Source organism: Orcinus orca, chromosome 4 (assembly GCF_937001465.1).
Source record: "Orcinus orca chromosome 4, mOrcOrc1.1, whole genome shotgun sequence".
NCBI lineage: Eukaryota > Metazoa > Chordata > Mammalia > Artiodactyla > Delphinidae > Orcinus > Orcinus orca.
The window spans coordinates 135,027,491-135,044,550 of NC_064562.1; the positions used below are offsets into that span (position 1 = coordinate 135,027,491).

The 17,060-nt window shown below is 40.4% G+C and overlaps 1 protein-coding gene across 2 annotated transcripts in view; it reads right to left on the reverse strand.

The window, feature by feature from the left end:
- The window catches only part of ANXA5 (annexin A5), a 31,488-nt gene extending 14,471 nt beyond the window's left edge, over nt 1-17,017 (reverse strand). The window contains exons 1-5 of one of the 2 annotated variants that reach the window (XM_004265093.4): nt 16,905-17,017; nt 16,672-16,719; nt 3,097-3,181; nt 1,699-1,793; nt 412-525 (exon numbers count right to left, since the gene is read on the reverse strand). In XM_004265093.4, coding sequence (XP_004265141.1) covers nt 412-525; nt 1,699-1,793; nt 3,097-3,181; nt 16,672-16,680 — 303 coding nt within the window. In that variant the 5' untranslated portion in view covers nt 16,681-16,719; nt 16,905-17,017. The remainder of the gene's footprint in view (nt 1-411; nt 526-1,698; nt 1,794-3,096; nt 3,182-16,671; nt 16,720-16,904) is intronic. The other variant, XM_049709545.1, reaches the window with a different exon arrangement.
- Nucleotides 17,018-17,060: the final 43 nt, after the last annotated feature.

Below are 17,060 nucleotides of genomic sequence, written 5' to 3' on the forward strand. Positions count from 1 at the left end.
GGCTGTAAAATACATTAAAATTTAAAAACCCACTACTACTGAGTTAACTATACAAAAAGACTAAATGACACACTTGTCATTTCCTCTCTCCTTTTCTTATTGCCTCCTACGCAGTTTTGTCCTTCAAGAAACCCTCAGTGAAATAATTCAATTTGTTTTAATATAAAAATACCATAACCTGCTGTATAAAAAAAATTAAATAAAATTTAAAAAAAGAAATAGTTGTTGAAACACCTAATTGTCATGTTAATGACTGTAATAGACTGATGTGATGATTTATATGTTCCAAAAAAAATAAAAAATAAATAAAATAAAAATAAATAAATAAAAATAAAAATACCATAAAGTAATTACCAACACAAAATAATATTATACACATGACAGGAATATTCCTCTCACTCATCCTTTCACCTTAAGAGCATGCTTCAGTTCATAGGCATCGTAAAGCCGAGAGGGTTTCATCAGAGCCACAATTAATTTTTCAAATTTTCCAGTCAGTTCTGATTTCAGGTCATCCAGAAGGTCCTAACTCACAGAAAATATAAATTGGTTAACCATGCAGAAATTTTAAGGAGGTTCTTCTTAAATATGAACGATAGCCCTTTACTCTAATGAATTCTTTACATTGCTATCTCCAAGTAGAAGACACATGAGCTAAACAACACCCTGTGGCTTTTAATAATGTACTTTTGACATCTGACCTTAAGCTAAAGCAAAGCCACTCATGTGTCAAGGTACTTGTTTTTAAGATGTTTTTCTTAATCTCAGAGTTTTTAAAAAATGAATGCTTTTTATAAAAAATATTTATTTTAAGATATTTTAAAATAAGCCTAAAATATTTTAAAAATACTCTTCTGAGAAACATGTCTATCTCAAAAAAATAATTTCCCCAAAATATCATAATGCATTTTTACAAAGGACAAAATTTGGCCTATCATACCTAAACAAAACAATGTTTTCTTTTCTCTCCATATCTAGTAATATTCTAATACATACATAATAGATTATGTTCATTACTATGCCCCTGACTACTGCAGGACAGCTGCTATTATGGGGAACTTGCATAATTATAAAGATAAAAGCAGTATTTCTCATCCATTTCAGTTTCAGCACACAGGCAACTAGAATTTGTGTTTAAAATACATGCTTTTTTTTTTTCTTTTCATTTGTTTCTCGAAATAATGAACAAAAATTTTCAGAATAAAACTACATTTAAGTTTTTTATGTCTGTACTAATTCATTTAGTGACAAATTTAATTTTTACTTTGAATTGTTAATCAAATAAGAACATTTAAATCAATGAATTAAAAACTCATTTATTAAAATATCACTCCAAAAGGAACCAAGTATGACTGTGTCAGAGCAAAACATATTGCAATACAGGTTTACACCTGGAAAATAATACAACAATCCTGAGTGGGAAACACAGAAGGAAAGAAGGGCAGTTATCCCCATTGGGATCTTTCAGCACCTATACAGTGTCAAGTGAGGAAAAACAATCATATGAGGATAAGTTGAGTGAGCATTTTAACCAACAGCTGATAACTAAGAAACAAACTAGAAAAGAAAAAAGGAGGAATAGGAAAGTCAGAATCATAAGATTAATGATATTTACAAAAGAATATTAGTAGATTTCAAACTAGTCTTAAAAGAGAAAGCTGCTCTCACATTCCACCTTGGGATGAAGTACAGTCTTACCCGGCCAAATAGAGTTTTAAAAGCCATAGCGATCTCCTGGCGCTGAGCATTACTGCGGGATGTCAGCAGAGTCAGGATGCTCTCCTCATCGGTGCCTGCAATTATGTTCCAACCATTACATCCAGGCTCCCACATGCCCACTCTCTCAATAACCTTTGTAACCAGCTCCCCAGTCACTTTAATTCCTTGCCTCATAAAATATATTTTATTAAATAATTTATTAAACTATAAAATTTACAATATCAAAATGTTATTGTTTCCAACAATACGTACTACCCCTACACATTGTGAAGGAGACGCAAAAATTCTCCTGACTTTTTAAAAACTGGGTGCACCTAGCTTTTCTTGCAACAAATAATTACTCAAATAACAGCTCTTCACAAGGCATGATGTGTTGGGTGTTCCAGGGGGTTGAGAAAGGAGAAAAGATATAGACCCTGGTTTCAAGTTATGAACAATTTAGGGTAAAAAATACAAATTTTTTTCTGTGAGGTAAGGCAGAATGTGACAAGGGCCTCAGGAGAGGTCCAGGTGTTAAATGGGGTTCAGAGGAGGTTCTCGTAGCTGAAAGGCAGCGGAAGACAGTTTTGGGAAAAGCTTCATGGAGAAGGTGACACCCACCCAAAACAGTCTTGAAGGATGAAAAGATTTTGACAGGCAGTGATGTAAGGAAGAAAGACAGGCTTTTAGAATCCAGGAAAAGCTCAACAGTAGGAAAATACAGAGCTTTCCTGAGTAGCAGATCACCTGGCATGGATGGATCAGAGGACACATCAGGCAGTAATGTGCGCTGAGACCGACAAGGTGGGCTGGAATACCAGGGAAGGCCTTACAAGGCCAGAAAGCCTGCACCTGATCCTGCTACAACAGGAAATCTCACAAGATGTTCAGAATGGAGAGTGATGGGGTCAGAGCCAAGTTTGAGGACGATGAATCCCTTCACATGGACACTGGTACAGAAGGAGCCTGAGGACAGGAGGATTAATTATATGTGGAAGTCCTCAAGAAGAGAGGTTTTTAAACTGCAAAAAAGGAAAGCTGAGAAAGTGAAGACAGTGGGATGTAAGAAACTGATAGAACTGGATATCTGATTGGACACTGAGAGCAAAAGGCTGCACAGCTGATCACCCTCAGGAATGTCTGTTTATCTACTCAGTCAGCTACCATATGGGTAAAGCTGAAAAGCTAAAACAACAGAGGCTGAATTTAACTCCTGTTTGGTTCTAGAGGCTAAACACTAGGGGTGGTCAGTCATTTTTTTTGTTCCTTTAATGTTTCTCTCTATATATGTTCAGCTCAAAATATTCTAAAGTTAATCTTACTGTAAAACAATGACTTTTTTGTTCAGAAAAACAAATGTCACATTTTTTTTTAGAACAAAAAGAAGGCTGAATTTACCCAGGCCTTTCATGGCCTTCCGAAGAGTTTCTGCATCAGCCCGCTCATCAAATCCAGGGAAGTCAGTCACAGTGCCTCTGAGCGCCTGACACAGGAAAAACAGCAATATTATTCACAGCATGACTAATACGATAAACATAAACAGTAAGCTGCTTGCTCTGTTTCATGTTCAGACTTTACATAAACTTATCATTTGATAAGATATATCAACATAACCCCATTTGAAATGGGAAACAAACCATTACAATGTGGATTAGCAGTGCACCAATTCAGTGCACGAGCTCTCCTGGCCCACCTGCCATACCATTAGCAGGAAGGCTGGCTTCCAAGGCCCTCTTCCTTCAGGCATCGCCCCAGTGATCAAGCTCCACCAGCACCTCCTGGTTCACGGAGGGCACTTCCTTGCAGGCTTCATTCCTGTTAAGCCTCTCGCCACTTTGATCTGGGAGCATGCTGAGCCTGTATTAAAACTTGAGGCCTTTTGTGGCACATATATACAATGGAATATTACTCAGCCATAAAAAGAAACAAAATTGAGTTATTTGTAGTGAGGTGGATGGACCTAGAGTCTGTCATACAGAGTGAAGTAAGTCAGAAAGAGAAAAATAAATACGGTATGCTAACACATATATATGGAATCTTAAAAAAAAAAAAAAAAGTGGTCATGAAGAACCTAGGGGCAAGACGGGAATAAAGACGCAGACCTACTAGAGAACGGACTTCAGGATACAGAGAGGGGGAAGGGTAAGCTGGGACGAAGTGAGAGAGTGGCATGGACATATATACACTACCAAACATAAAATAGACAGCTAGTGGGAAGCAGCCGCATAGCACAGGGAGATCAGCTCGGTGCTTTGTGACCACCTAGAGGGGTGGGATAGGGAGGGTGGGAGGGAGGGAGACGCAAGAGGGAGGAGATATGGGGATATATGTATATGTATAGCTGACTCACTTTGTTATAAAGCAGAAACTAACACACCATTGTAAAGCAATTATGCTCCAATAAAGATGTTAAAAAAAAAAAAAACTTGAGGCCTTACCCTAGGCACTGAACTCTAAGCAATGCTCTTAATAAATCTAGTCCTGTTTCCTTATACTTATTTAGGGATTTTAAGATAACCTGGCAAAACCTGAAAAGATTTTCAGTAGTTCATGTGCCAGAAGAATACAAATTTCTGAATTTAGAACTTTTCAAGATATATTAGAAGATACTGTTTGTAAGAGTTCTTATTTTATGTTATCATATCTAGTACTTTTAATCATCCAAATATTTTAATACCTCCAAAAACTGTTTGTAATATCAATAGATCTTTAGAATCAGAAAGCTTTATTAATACTGAGCCATAAATTTTTATCTTATGATAAAGGGAGGCTCCCAGGATTTATTTTTACCAATAAATGTTCCTGAAGTACCTCACAACGGGAGGCTCCCAGGATTTATTTTTACCAATAAATGTTCCTGAAGTACCTCACAACTCCTGTCAAGGTTCCATCCAAAACTGAGAAATAAACAGCTATAAGGGTTGGGGACTGAGAAGACTTGTCTGGTTTATGATCACTTCTGTTTTATTATGAATGCATGGAAGCACGATCACCTACAAGGAAAAAAATTTCTCTTCCACCTTAACATCCAACTGCTGCATTTGCCTACAGTATCTTAACACCAACCACATTAAAAAAAAAAAAAAAAAGACAACAGAGAGACATATCCATGGGGAAGAACTTGCATGGGACAAAGCACCAGAGGTCAGCTCTGAGACCTCTCTTCAGTGGCACTGCATTCCGCCTCCTGAAAAAGTAGCACTCAGGGCTCCAGGAGACAGACTCTCTCCTTGACCAAACTTCAGACAGGCTCCTCAGAGCACACTTTTTGACTAGGACTGGTCTCTAGCCTGCCAAGCCCAGTTGTAGCACGAATCCTGCTAAAGTCAGTTTACAGAGAATCCCGCAAACCTTAATATCTGTTCAAGTTCCTCATCCTCCATCTTTGATGTATAAATCCATGGGCTGCCTTAAGCAAGAATCCTATTAGGCCAGTTCAGCAAGAATCCCTCTACCCTTAATGTCTCCTCTTAGTAACTTTCCACCCACTGACCCCCTTCATCCTGCTCACTGGTTGTAAGTTCCCAGCTGCCTTTGCTATACTTGGACTTGAACCCAATCTCTTCTCTTCCATTGCAATAGGCATGACCTTTACTGAAGTAGTTTTGAAAGTCTTCTTTACCATTTAACAAGTACGAGAATAATTTTTTCTTTAACAATAGTCTCCTCTTGTTCAAGGAAAGAAGAAAGACTCTTCTTTCCTCTGAACAGAGTCAGCCTTGAGAGAACCTACAGGAAAACCTTAGTGTTGTAATTATGTGGCCAAAAGCATACAATCCAAGAAAAGAGGTGTTTTTTCCCAGTTCCATCTCCCAGCCCCAGAGTGTTGACTGGTAGCAGCTTTCATCCCCTCAAGCCACCCCCCCCCACACCCACAGCCAAACAAAAGATTGTGGCCAAGTAGGAAAAGGAGGGGCAGGGAAGCCTCACTTATCTCATGGGGAGTTCATGAAACTAAGCCAGAGCTCTTCATTCTACTAAGTGGGAAAATGCGATACTGTGATTTATAATAAGAAACATATATATTTGGTCTTTGTCCCCATTTCCTGCACAGACCTCCTAAAACCCTTGGAATTCCCAGATGATAAGAGTGATAAATTTCATAATGATAAGAGCTTGATATTCATAGCAAACCCCCTTCAATCACACCTGACTCTGTTAATGAGGTGACTTTTGGGAAGCATCTAAGGATGGGGGCTTGGGGGCTGCTTGCCCGGGGAAACAACCATGTGATGAGAGGGTTGGAACTTTCAGTCCCACACCCACAACCCCACCTCAGGGAAGAGAGAGGGGCTGGAGATCGAGTTCAATCACCAATGGCCAATGATTTAATCAATCATGCCTATGTAATGAAGCCTCCATAAAATCCAAAAGGACACGGTTTGGAGAGCTTCCAGGCTGGTGAACACATGGCGTTGCAGGGACAGTGGCTCACTCGGAGTGGGCCCCAAAGCTCCCTGCCCCTTCCCACACACCTTGCCCTACGCATCTCTTCCATCTGGCTGATCCTGAGTTGTGTCCTTTTATAATAAACCAGTGATCTAGTAAGTAAAATGTTTCTCTGAGTTCTGTGAGCCAATGATGCGGTCATTGGAAACTCCGATCTATAGCCAGTCAGTCAGAATCAGAGGTGACAATCTGGCCTTGCAACTGGCGTCTGAAATGGGGGTGGGAGTATGAAGAGGGGTGGTCTTGCAGAACTGAGCCCTCAATCTGTGGGCTGAGCTGATGCTATCTGCAGCAGACAATGGCAGAACTGAGTTGAATAGCAAGACACCCATCTGGTACAGGAGAACTGCTTGTTGGTGTGCGGAAACCACACCCCACATTAGAAGTGGGTTCAGAACCCTTTGAGAAATCCACCCAAAGCCAGGCTAGTCTCCATTTCCACCCTATCTAAAAAGCACAGATGCAATAAGGGCCAATAAACTCCCTGCCATTTGTTCTATAGCTTGACCATAGGAAAGTGAATAGTTGAATACCGGCAGCTTCAAATGGCTCCACATAATTAAAAGGAGCAATAGGTTGGGAGAGAAACTGGTAAGATTTGAGGAGATGGCCCTTCAAAATTGGTATGGGTTAGGAAAGTTATTTCTCTCAAGGCAAACTGCAGTTCCTCTCTGTTTAGTAAGACCCCTTCAGATTGATGAGGAAGACACCATCAGTATCATCATAAACATGAACAAATACCATGGGTTCTCTCACTGTGAGAACTTGAATGACTTAGCTCACCTGTCTGCTTATCTATTCACTCAACAGCCATTTTCTAAATGCCTTCCACTGCCAAGTATTGTACTAATCACTAGGAAAAAGTCAAGATCTCTTAAGTCAAGAGAAAATGATAGGCATGTAAGTAATCAAGCGCAGTAGAGTACATACACACAGAGGTTTCCTCAGGGTAATATGAGCACATAAAGGAGGGACTGAGACAGGAGGAGTGGAAAGAAAAGAAATCAGAGAAACTTCCCCAAAATGTCTTGAAAGTTGCCTGTAATTTTGCCAGGCTGGCTCAGCAAAGTAGAAAAGGGCAGGCAGCGATTTCAGTACGTATTAAAAACATGGAAGAAGGAAACAATGTGGTGCTTTGGGCAAAGGGTTAAGGATTTCAACAGACTAGAGCAAGCAGTAAGATTGGATAGAAAAACAAGGGAAAGGTCACAGTGGGGAGCGAGGACAGCTGGAAGCCAGGCTGAGAAGAGCAGCCTTCACCCCGCTGGCAAAGGAAGCCCTTGGAGGGCGTTTAAGCAAGCAGGCAAGGAACAAGGTCGACTCTGCACAGTAATATCACTAGGGCAGCAGTGGAGACAAAAGGACAGAACTGTGCACGTGTGGAGACAGAAAGACTGTTTTAAAAACTACTAAACATAAGAAGGATAAAAAGGACCTGATCTAAGTCAGGAGCAGTGGAAATGGAAAGGAAAAGGCAGACAGGAACAGGGCCAAGGCAGAAGGAAACCACTGAGGATGATTCATTTTTTGGATAAGGAACAGGGTGGCTGGTTTTGCACTTCTCCACATACTGAAAGAGAAGCAGGCTTGTCAGTTACTGGGGCACATAAGTGGTAACTAGAGCTGAGGGAGGAGGCTTCACGAAAGGCAATATTAATGGAATGGAAAGAAGAGCTGGAGGAGGGAAGGTCACCTACAATCGGAATGGCAGCTAATATCAGCTAAGGGTGGCAATGAGCTCAGAGCTTCACATGGACCACCTCAGTGAAACCCCATTTTCCAGATAAAGAAACACACTGGCTTAGAAAGGTTTGGTGAATCACCCAGGTGACCAGCAAGCAAGCAAGTAGCAGAGCCGGCACCTGAACACAGGCCATGGGACTGTGGGCTCTTAACTGTGGGCTCTACACAGCCTCCCGAAGGCAAAAAGAAAATCCAAAGAAGGTGATGGAATGGGAGACAAAGGAGAAAAATGTTCCAAGGAAGGAAGAACAGGCAGTGCCCGAACCATAGGGCTATCAAGTAAGCGGGAAGATGGAAAAGGGTCCACTGGATTTGGCAACTAGGAGGTCTTTGGTGGCGGTAAAAGCCTGATTGGAGGACACTAAAGAGTGAACTGAGAGGCAGAGCATCTCTGTGAACTCCCATTTTACAAACAGGCTTTTTTTTTTTTAATACGTAAAAAAAAACACACACTTTAAAAATACTTTTTCCAGCTTATAGGCTCTGAAGAAGTTTCTAGTAGATAGAGAAACAGCGAAAAGGTTAAGAACAGAGGAGACAGGAGGAATTTGCCTTAAAGAGAAGAGACATCTGACCCCTGAGCCTGAAGGAAATGAGGTGAACAATGGAAAGAAGAGAAGTATCCTTGAGTCTCAGTTACTGTGAAGAAGGCATAACTGCTGATTGTATTTTTGAGAGCTTTCTAAAGATTGGGAAACATTCTTGCTACATTTCCATTTGATCAGTCATTGTGAAAGCTAGCAAAGCCATGTAGTGCTAGTAAGGGAGCAGATGTGAATCGCAGGACATGACTCACACAGAGAGAACCCTTGTTTGGACATCCTGTCCAAGCTCCATCCCCACCCACTCAAAACCATCTACACTGGGCAAATGGGACTCTACATGACTCACAGAGAGGGCTTCCCCTGCTTCCCATCTTTGCCACTGGCCTCAAGGTGTTCAACAAGTACACCTTCCCCAGATGAATTCCAACCGTAAGTAGCTACTGTTCCCTTCACCCAGCCTCAGTTCACCCTCATTTACCTCAATCCTCTGCCACCTGAGCCGTACCAAGGGAATTATTATATATGCTCAGACAGTACATGGCCAAAACATATAATTCGGTCTGTTAACTCTCAACTTCAAAATTATCCATTCTTTTGGCTCTATAATTTTGTTGGCTTTTTTCACTTGTTTGCTTTAAATGAAAAAGTTCTTTGCCTGCAAAGACTAGTTATGCCAAAATAAAACGAATAAAATTAAACCAAAACACAAGTGAAGAGCTGCTTTTCTAGACACAGAATTTAAATGCACAGGAAAATAATACAGAAATAACACTTCAAATTTAAAGATGAGAAAACATCACCTGGTCTGGAACATTTTAAGAGGAGAATTAAACCCTCTTTAAATTTGTCATCCAGTTCAATAAAATCAACACCTAAACAGCTCCCACCATTCCACATACTACTAACTAAGAGCCAGAAATCATTAAGCAAAACACTACAGCTGAGCAGCTGTACAATGGTTTGTTTTTAATATTAACATGTAAAGCGTTTATTATTGTTATTTTTTTTACATCTTTATTGGAGTATAATTGCTTCACAATGGTGTGTTAGTTTCTGCTTTATAACAAAGTGAGTCAGCTATACATATACATATATCTCCATATCTCTTCCCTCTTGCGTCTCCCTCCCTCCCACCCTCCCTATCCCACCCCTGTAGGTGGTCACAAAGCACCGAGCTGATCTCCCTGTGCTATGCGGCTGCTTCCCACTAGCTATCTATTTTATGTTTGGTAGTGTATGTATGTCCATGCCACTCTCTCACTTTGTCCCAGCTTACCCTTCCCCCTCCCCATATCCTCAAGTCCATTCTCTAGTAGGTCTGTGTCTTTATTCCCGTCTTACCCCTAGGTACTTCATGACATTTTTTTTTCTTAGATTCCATATATATGTGTTAGCATACGGTATTTGTCTTTCTCTTTCTGACTTACTTCACTCTGTATGACAGACTCTAGGTCCATCCACCTCACTACAAATAACTCAATTTCGTTTCTTTTTATGGCTGAGTAACATTCCATTGTATATATGTGCCACATCTTCTTTATCCATTCATCTGATGATGGACACTTAGGTTGCTTCCATCTCCTGGCTATTGTAAATTGAGCTGCAATGAACATTGTGGTACATGACTCTTTTTGAATTATGGTTTTCTCAGGGTATATGCCCAGTAGTGGGATTGCTGGGTCATATGGTAGTACTATTTGTAATTTTTTAAGGAACCTCCATACTGTTCTCCATAGTGGCTGTACCAATTCATATTCCCACCAGCAGCGCAAGAGGGTTCCCTTTTCTCCACACCCTCTCCAGCATTTATTGTTTCTAGATTTTTTGATGATGGCCATTGTACAATGGTTTTTACCTACGGTTCTTCTGAGGCTCAGGTTTCACAGAAAGTCTTTCCCCCCCTCCCCCAAGAAAGGGCTGGGTGGGGAGGCCAAGGGCAGAGTTCTGCCTTCCTTCTCCAGGCAGAGCAGTTCAGGTCTTATCTGACGGACACAATACAGAACAGGCCCATTAATATTTCCTTTGATGATGGGTCCCACTGATCAGCAAAGAAAAAAAAAATTGAAAATCACTGTACTAGGAAAGAAATGAGACGAGCAAGAAAGGAGGAAAAAGCCAGGGAAACACGATTGTGATTTGAGATGCAAAGTAAATTAAATATCAGAAAAAACTAGAACCTCCAAGAGGACCGAGGGGCACAAACACATACCATGAGGTGTCAGAAATAAGATCTCAAGTCCTAATCTTCACTGTTGCTCAATCCCATCAAAAGAGGTGAAAATTATAGTTCAAAGCCTCAAATTCAAACTGGTCTATAACTTTTGCTAACTTTCACATAACTTCCTTTCCCTTTCATCCTCCTTATTTTTGCTTCTTTCCATTTTGTCTAATCATCCAACTACCTCTGACCTCTCAAAGTCAGATGTAAGGAAAAAAAGCATCACTATAAAATAGTTTACATTATGTGCACAGTGGTAGAAAAGTTTTTAGTAACTTAATAAAGGTTTTGTCAACATTATTTAGATTTTTGTTGTGTTTCTTTAATGCTCCTATGGCTACCTCCGTGCTAGTATAAGAATGCCTTCCCTTGGCAAATACTAATAAAGTGGAAAGTTTAACTGTCCGTGAATAATGGTGATACCTTTGAGTCGGTAAAGCGGGCAAATGTATTAACCTCCGAAGAAGGGGCTATTTTACCTAGTTGTTGAATTGGCCATTTTGCACATAGCACGTGAAAAGCTATTTCACTAACCAATTCATTCACATCGATGCTTCAGAAAACAATCAAGTTTACAGATTTCCCATATTAGAGAAGAGTGTGCATCGATTCACAACTCTACTTCCTTTTGCATCTAAATGAGAGACAGAAATCTAATGAACTTGGCTGGTCCTAGACAAAGGGAAGAAATAAGTTAGCTTCAAATCTTTAGTTGTAGGAAGAGATAGATAATACATAATCAAATGGATGACCTATAGAGATGAAAATAGATTTAAAGACCACATACACCCTGCTGTGTACTAGATAGCACCACCTAAATGTTTTATAAAGAGCTCAAATTCAACAAATCTACTAACTCTGCTTTTCTCCCACCTCCAACCTGCATTCCTTTCTCAAAGAAAAAAATCAACCACTCCATCAAGGAAGCCGCTCATCTTTACCTTAACCTGGCCCTTCACCAACTCCCACTCACTCATGCATCCAATTTGCCCACTCTCTCCTACAGTCCCCTCCTATCTAAAGTCCCAGCTACTGCCTAGTTTAAGCCCTTAAGTTTCACCGGGATTACAGCAACAGATGCCCAAGTAAGTAGTCTTCCAATGTCCCGCTCCCCTCTCCCCCCTTCAACTCCCACACCACCATCCCGCCTCTGCAGCCCCCAGAAGCACAGTATCACATTGGCCCCGGGGCTATCTTTGTTACACACAAATCTGACCATGGCATACCCCAACTAATGACTCTCTGGTAGCTCTCCATTACCTACAAAATGGCTCAAATTCTTTAGCTCCGGCTCCCCTTTCCAAGGCGGGGCTCCATCTCCCCAACTGCCTGCAGCTTTACGCCAGCAAGACCAGACTGCCTGCAGCTCCTGGCCCTGCCAAACTCCTTTACACCCCCGAGCGTGTAGTTTTGCTCCTGTTGCCTCTACATATCATGCCTTTCCTCCTTTGTCCCATATGACTAACGTCGGCTAAGTTACCTCAATTTCCTCTTCTGTGAAACGGAAATAGTAATATTTATTTCCAAAACTGTATTATGAGCACTAAATAATGCATAAAAAGGACTTGGCAATGCACCTGTTGTATCAATAAATCTTAGCTCCATTTCCCTTTTTATTTCCCATGTCTAATAATACCTGACACATAGTAGGAACTCAAAAGCTTCAAACATTCATGAATGTATGCATGAATGACAAAGTAAAGAGAACAGTTAGGAACTGGAGTCCAAAGAAAATGATACCAACCGGAATATGTATTCCTTTCAATTAATCAATTGCTTACAGATGTACATATTATACAAACCAATAAACTGAAAGATGGGTCCATAAAACACAAAGAAAAGGTCTTAGGAGCACTAATTTGGTAAACAAACAAACAAACAAAATCAACTGATATATTTGTGAAGTTTTAGAATCGTATACAGGTTGTATGAATAAAATTTATTTCAGAACTGGACCTCAGACTAACTTGCCAACTGTGTCCAAGGGGCACTAGCTCAAGATAAGAGAATTAAGGTTTACTAAACACCAATGAATTGCTCAGTGGCTTGCAAAGCAGCCAAGCAGCGTGTGATGTAGTTCTCTCTCAGCATCCAAAATGAAGACCATAGTCAAGGAATGAGGAACTGAGAAAGACTAACCCAAAGCAGCACAGGCCATGGGTAAACAGGTAACCTGATCTAAGAACCCCCAAGGGAATCACTACAGAGAGATTTGGCCTGAAAGTGAATGGCATGAAAAGATGCACTCAACCTCCAGTCAACTCCTCTGGAATGAACCTCATCTCAAATTTCCGTATTTATATTGATCCTGCTTGCTCAGGGCCCTTGTAAATGATCATAGTGCAGTGATTTCAAGCCAACCAAAAAAATTTCTCTTCAAATTTTGTACAGTTTAAATATGTATCAGGCTGATAGCTCTGATGTTCATGAAGTTTCTAGTCAAAAATTATGTACCCTGCTTTTGCTTCATGACATTCCTGATGCCCTGAATACATTAACTCTTTGTAAACAACACTATAAATTAAACGAAGTTCAGACTGCCCAAAATGTAATTTTTTAAAGTTTCATTATCCTAAAGAAAACTAAAGACGTAAAAGCCTTCAACTGAACTAAAATGTATTAAATGGATCATTTGTCTATGAGATATAGCCAACTCTTGATTTTTCCAAACCAAAGAACACAGAACTACACAATGTACTTTCAAATACTTAAATAAATTAGAGTATCTATGAAATAATTTGGCTGTAGCTAAATACTTAGATTTAAAAAAAACAAACCTGTGTAAGCAAGTAAAGCTATAGGAGAGAAATAGGTCCGAAGCCTATTTAAGAAATCCAAGCCAAAATACTGTAAGTCAGATTAAAGAAATGACCCTAAAACCTAATGAAAAATTCACACTTACATAAACAGAAGTTGATTGTTGAGAGAAAAAAGATGAAGGGATTCAAAAATATTTACTATATATAGATAACTCAGGCAATTTTAACAGCTCTTTGGCTATTCCTTAGTAAATATATTCAACTAGCTTGTACCCAAATTTAACATAGTAGATTTTGTTACTGATCCAATAATCATAATAATTTATTACTCATTTAGCCTTTTATGCTAAAATAACATGGATGCTGTGGTTTCAAACCAGATAAATATAAAATCATTCAAATGAATAGTTTCAAACCTATAAAAAAAAGTACTGTCCAGGGACTGTTTACATGCAGGTATATCTGTAATTTATATTCTTGTATGTCATGGAGAAGATAGAGTTAACCAGTGTGCTCTCTTTGAGAAAAACTGGGAAGCCTCAGGTTAGACTATTTCTCTCCAAATAACCGTTAACTGGTTGAATCCCACATATTTCAATACTAATGGATAAGAATTAGGACCAGAAGAAGGGCAGAGCTCAAGTAGTGGTACCCAACAAATGCCTCCAACTCTGAACGTATTTACCTAACATGATAAGTCACTTTTTATGTTGTTCCCAATATTTGCCCAGTATTGCCAGGCAGGTTAAGAATCTGCCTGCCAATGCAGAGGACACAGTTCAATCCCTGGTCCGGGAAGATCCCACATGCCGCAGAGCAACTAAGTCCGTGCGCCACAACTACTGAGCCTGTGCTCTAGAGCCCGCGAGCCACAACTACTGAGCCCACATGCCACAACTACTGAAGCCCGCATGCCTAGAGCCCACGCACCGCAATGAAGAGTAGCCCCCGCTCGCTGCAACTAAAGAAAGTGCAGTGCGCAGCAACGAAGACCCAACGCAGCCAAAAAATAAATTTAAAAAATTTTTTAAAAAGAGCAGCATTGACATGAAGTACATTCATTACAATATAATGTATAATTTACTTATAAATATATTAATATAAATATTCATAAGAGTGTAAAATATACCTAATAATATTTGTTTACATAAAAAAAGAAACTCCAATGTATCTGTCAAAGATCAATCAAATTTGTAATAAGACAGTCGTGCCCGTGATCTACATATGCGATAATTGATTCCTGGATATCTGCAAAGTGTTATCTGCAGGGTGGTCCCAATGTTAAGTAAGAAGAGAAAACCACTGGTATGGAAGATGTAGCTCATAAACATGAAGAATCACTGTTGTGGGAGGCTATATTTTCACTTTTCATTAAATAAAAGACATTAATATTTAACAACATATTTTAAATTGCCAGAACGTGCACCTCTAAGACTCAGCCATGATGCCATTACTCTACAGATGGCCAGAGAGTGGAAGCCCATACCGCACGTCAACAAAAGGTACTACCATGGAAACTGTTTGAAACCCAACACTGAAGTACTTCAGCTTACACTGGGGTCCAAAGGAAATTTTAGACAGTAAAAGTGCAATTCCATAATGTAGGCATTCTGCACACCATCAAATGTAAGTATAAAGCCAACAAAACTTCACCTTAATGTTAAATATTTAACAAAATGTTTTACTTCCATGGTTTCCAAGGATAACTAATAACAAAGCTAGTGTAAAATTCAACACTATCTTTCTTAATAGTACTTGTAACTTTTATGATAACTAAAAACTGTGGCTTGGATAGAAAACAGTCCTGGTTATATTGTAATAGCGGTCATGTACAAAATTCTATAATACAAGCCACCATTCTCCCAGGTTTTGTATATATAAGGGCTTTTACACTATTTTCATCCTTTGAAATTATCCATGTCTGCATTTGGGGAAATGTGTTCACTTATGCTATCTTGGGTAGAGTCTACATAATTAAAGGAACTGACTGAAAAACTTCAGAAATCACTGGGTAAATTTACAAAAGAGAAACAGCCAAACGAGCTAGGATAAAGAGAATTATTCTTTAATGCTTGCGAAATCATCATTTACATCACCACACCAGCATATCAAGATTGGAAAAATAATGCTCAGCAAAGTTAATTCCATATAAAAGTATCCTTTATATGTTGAAGAATCTAAACCGAAGTTTCCACTTGAAGTAATATGAGACCTGGTTTTTTGTAACACTTCTTAAGTGCAAAAGAGGAAGTAAGAATGGAAGTACTGTATAAATTTAATAAAATTACCAACTCCTCTTAATCCTCCCATCTTGTCTTGGAAAGGATCATGAAACCTTATTCAATTTTGATAAGTCAATCTGATTTTTTTTTTAAGTGAACTATACATGAAAGAGGGCATTGTTTGAGTTGAACCACTTGTTTAAAAAAAGTTTCTGGACTCTGACAAGCCAGTTAGATCGATGAGATCTTGTAAAATTAGTTTCGGGGTGGAGCTGTCGTAAGCACCGATATTTTATTCACAAAAGATTGTACAACACGGTCAATTTTTAAAGAGTGCTATATAAATTAAATGATTTTCTCTTCCCTACATTTTTGATAAATGTTAAGAACAGCAAAGAAAGCCGTTATTAGGTAATCAAATTCTGAAACAGTCCCAAGGCAGATTCAATTCATAACTCGTTCCGCGAGTTCGTTACTTAGGAAAAGCAGCTCTTCGGTTTAATCTTTGTGCTTGGGGGGGAAAAAAAAATCTGTGCCAACGACGAAAAGTTCCTTTTAGTTAAATTGGGTTGAGCGACTGGAAAAAGCTCCACTACAACTCTACTGGAAAAAGCCAACGCCCACTCATAGTATTCAAATACAGGAAACTTGGCGAAATAAATAAATAAAGCCAAGAAAAGAAAAAAAGAAATGCGTTCGCTTCACATGACCACAAGGAGTTGTACTTGCTCTGGTTCTAATTTCAGCCACTCTCTGGATTTTTAGGAAGGCTCCCTTTTACACATTTCACTCACGAAGAGGGAGCGCCCCCCAAATCCGGCCACGTCACCGGCGGCTGCGCTGCAGCGCCAGGTGGGAGCAGGTTCGGGTGGGCGCTCCCTAGGAAGGGGAACAAAGGGGAAACAAAGTGTAAGAAATTCCCGAAGACAGATTCAGTTTACTCCTAAACTCTTCTGGCTTTCCAACAAATTCTAGAACTCCTGAACAGTTTACAAAGTTGGTAAATCCGAGCGCTGCGCGGGGGCGCACGGCCTTACCTGTGCCATGGCGACTGCCCAGGTCAGGAGAAGGTGACTGATGCAGGACTGCAAGAGAAGAGAGAGATGGCGGGTTCAGCGAGCGGGACCTCACCGCCGCGGCGTCCAGACAGCCCCCCGGGCGCCGCCGCAGACCCGCCCTCTCCGCAGCTCCTGGGACAGCCCTCCGCCGAGCGTCCGCTCCACCCCGGCGCCCCCGCTGCCCTCGGCGGGCTAGGCGCGCTCTCACTCACCCAGACCTGAACCTCCGGGAGAGCGGCGGCGCAGGGGGCAGGCAGAGACGCGGGCAGAGAACGCTCCAGGCAGCTGCTTTCTGGGGATTCCAGGCAACGGAAACGGCATCGGCCCCGCCCCGCCCCCGCCGGCCCATCCCTGCGCGCCTCCGACAC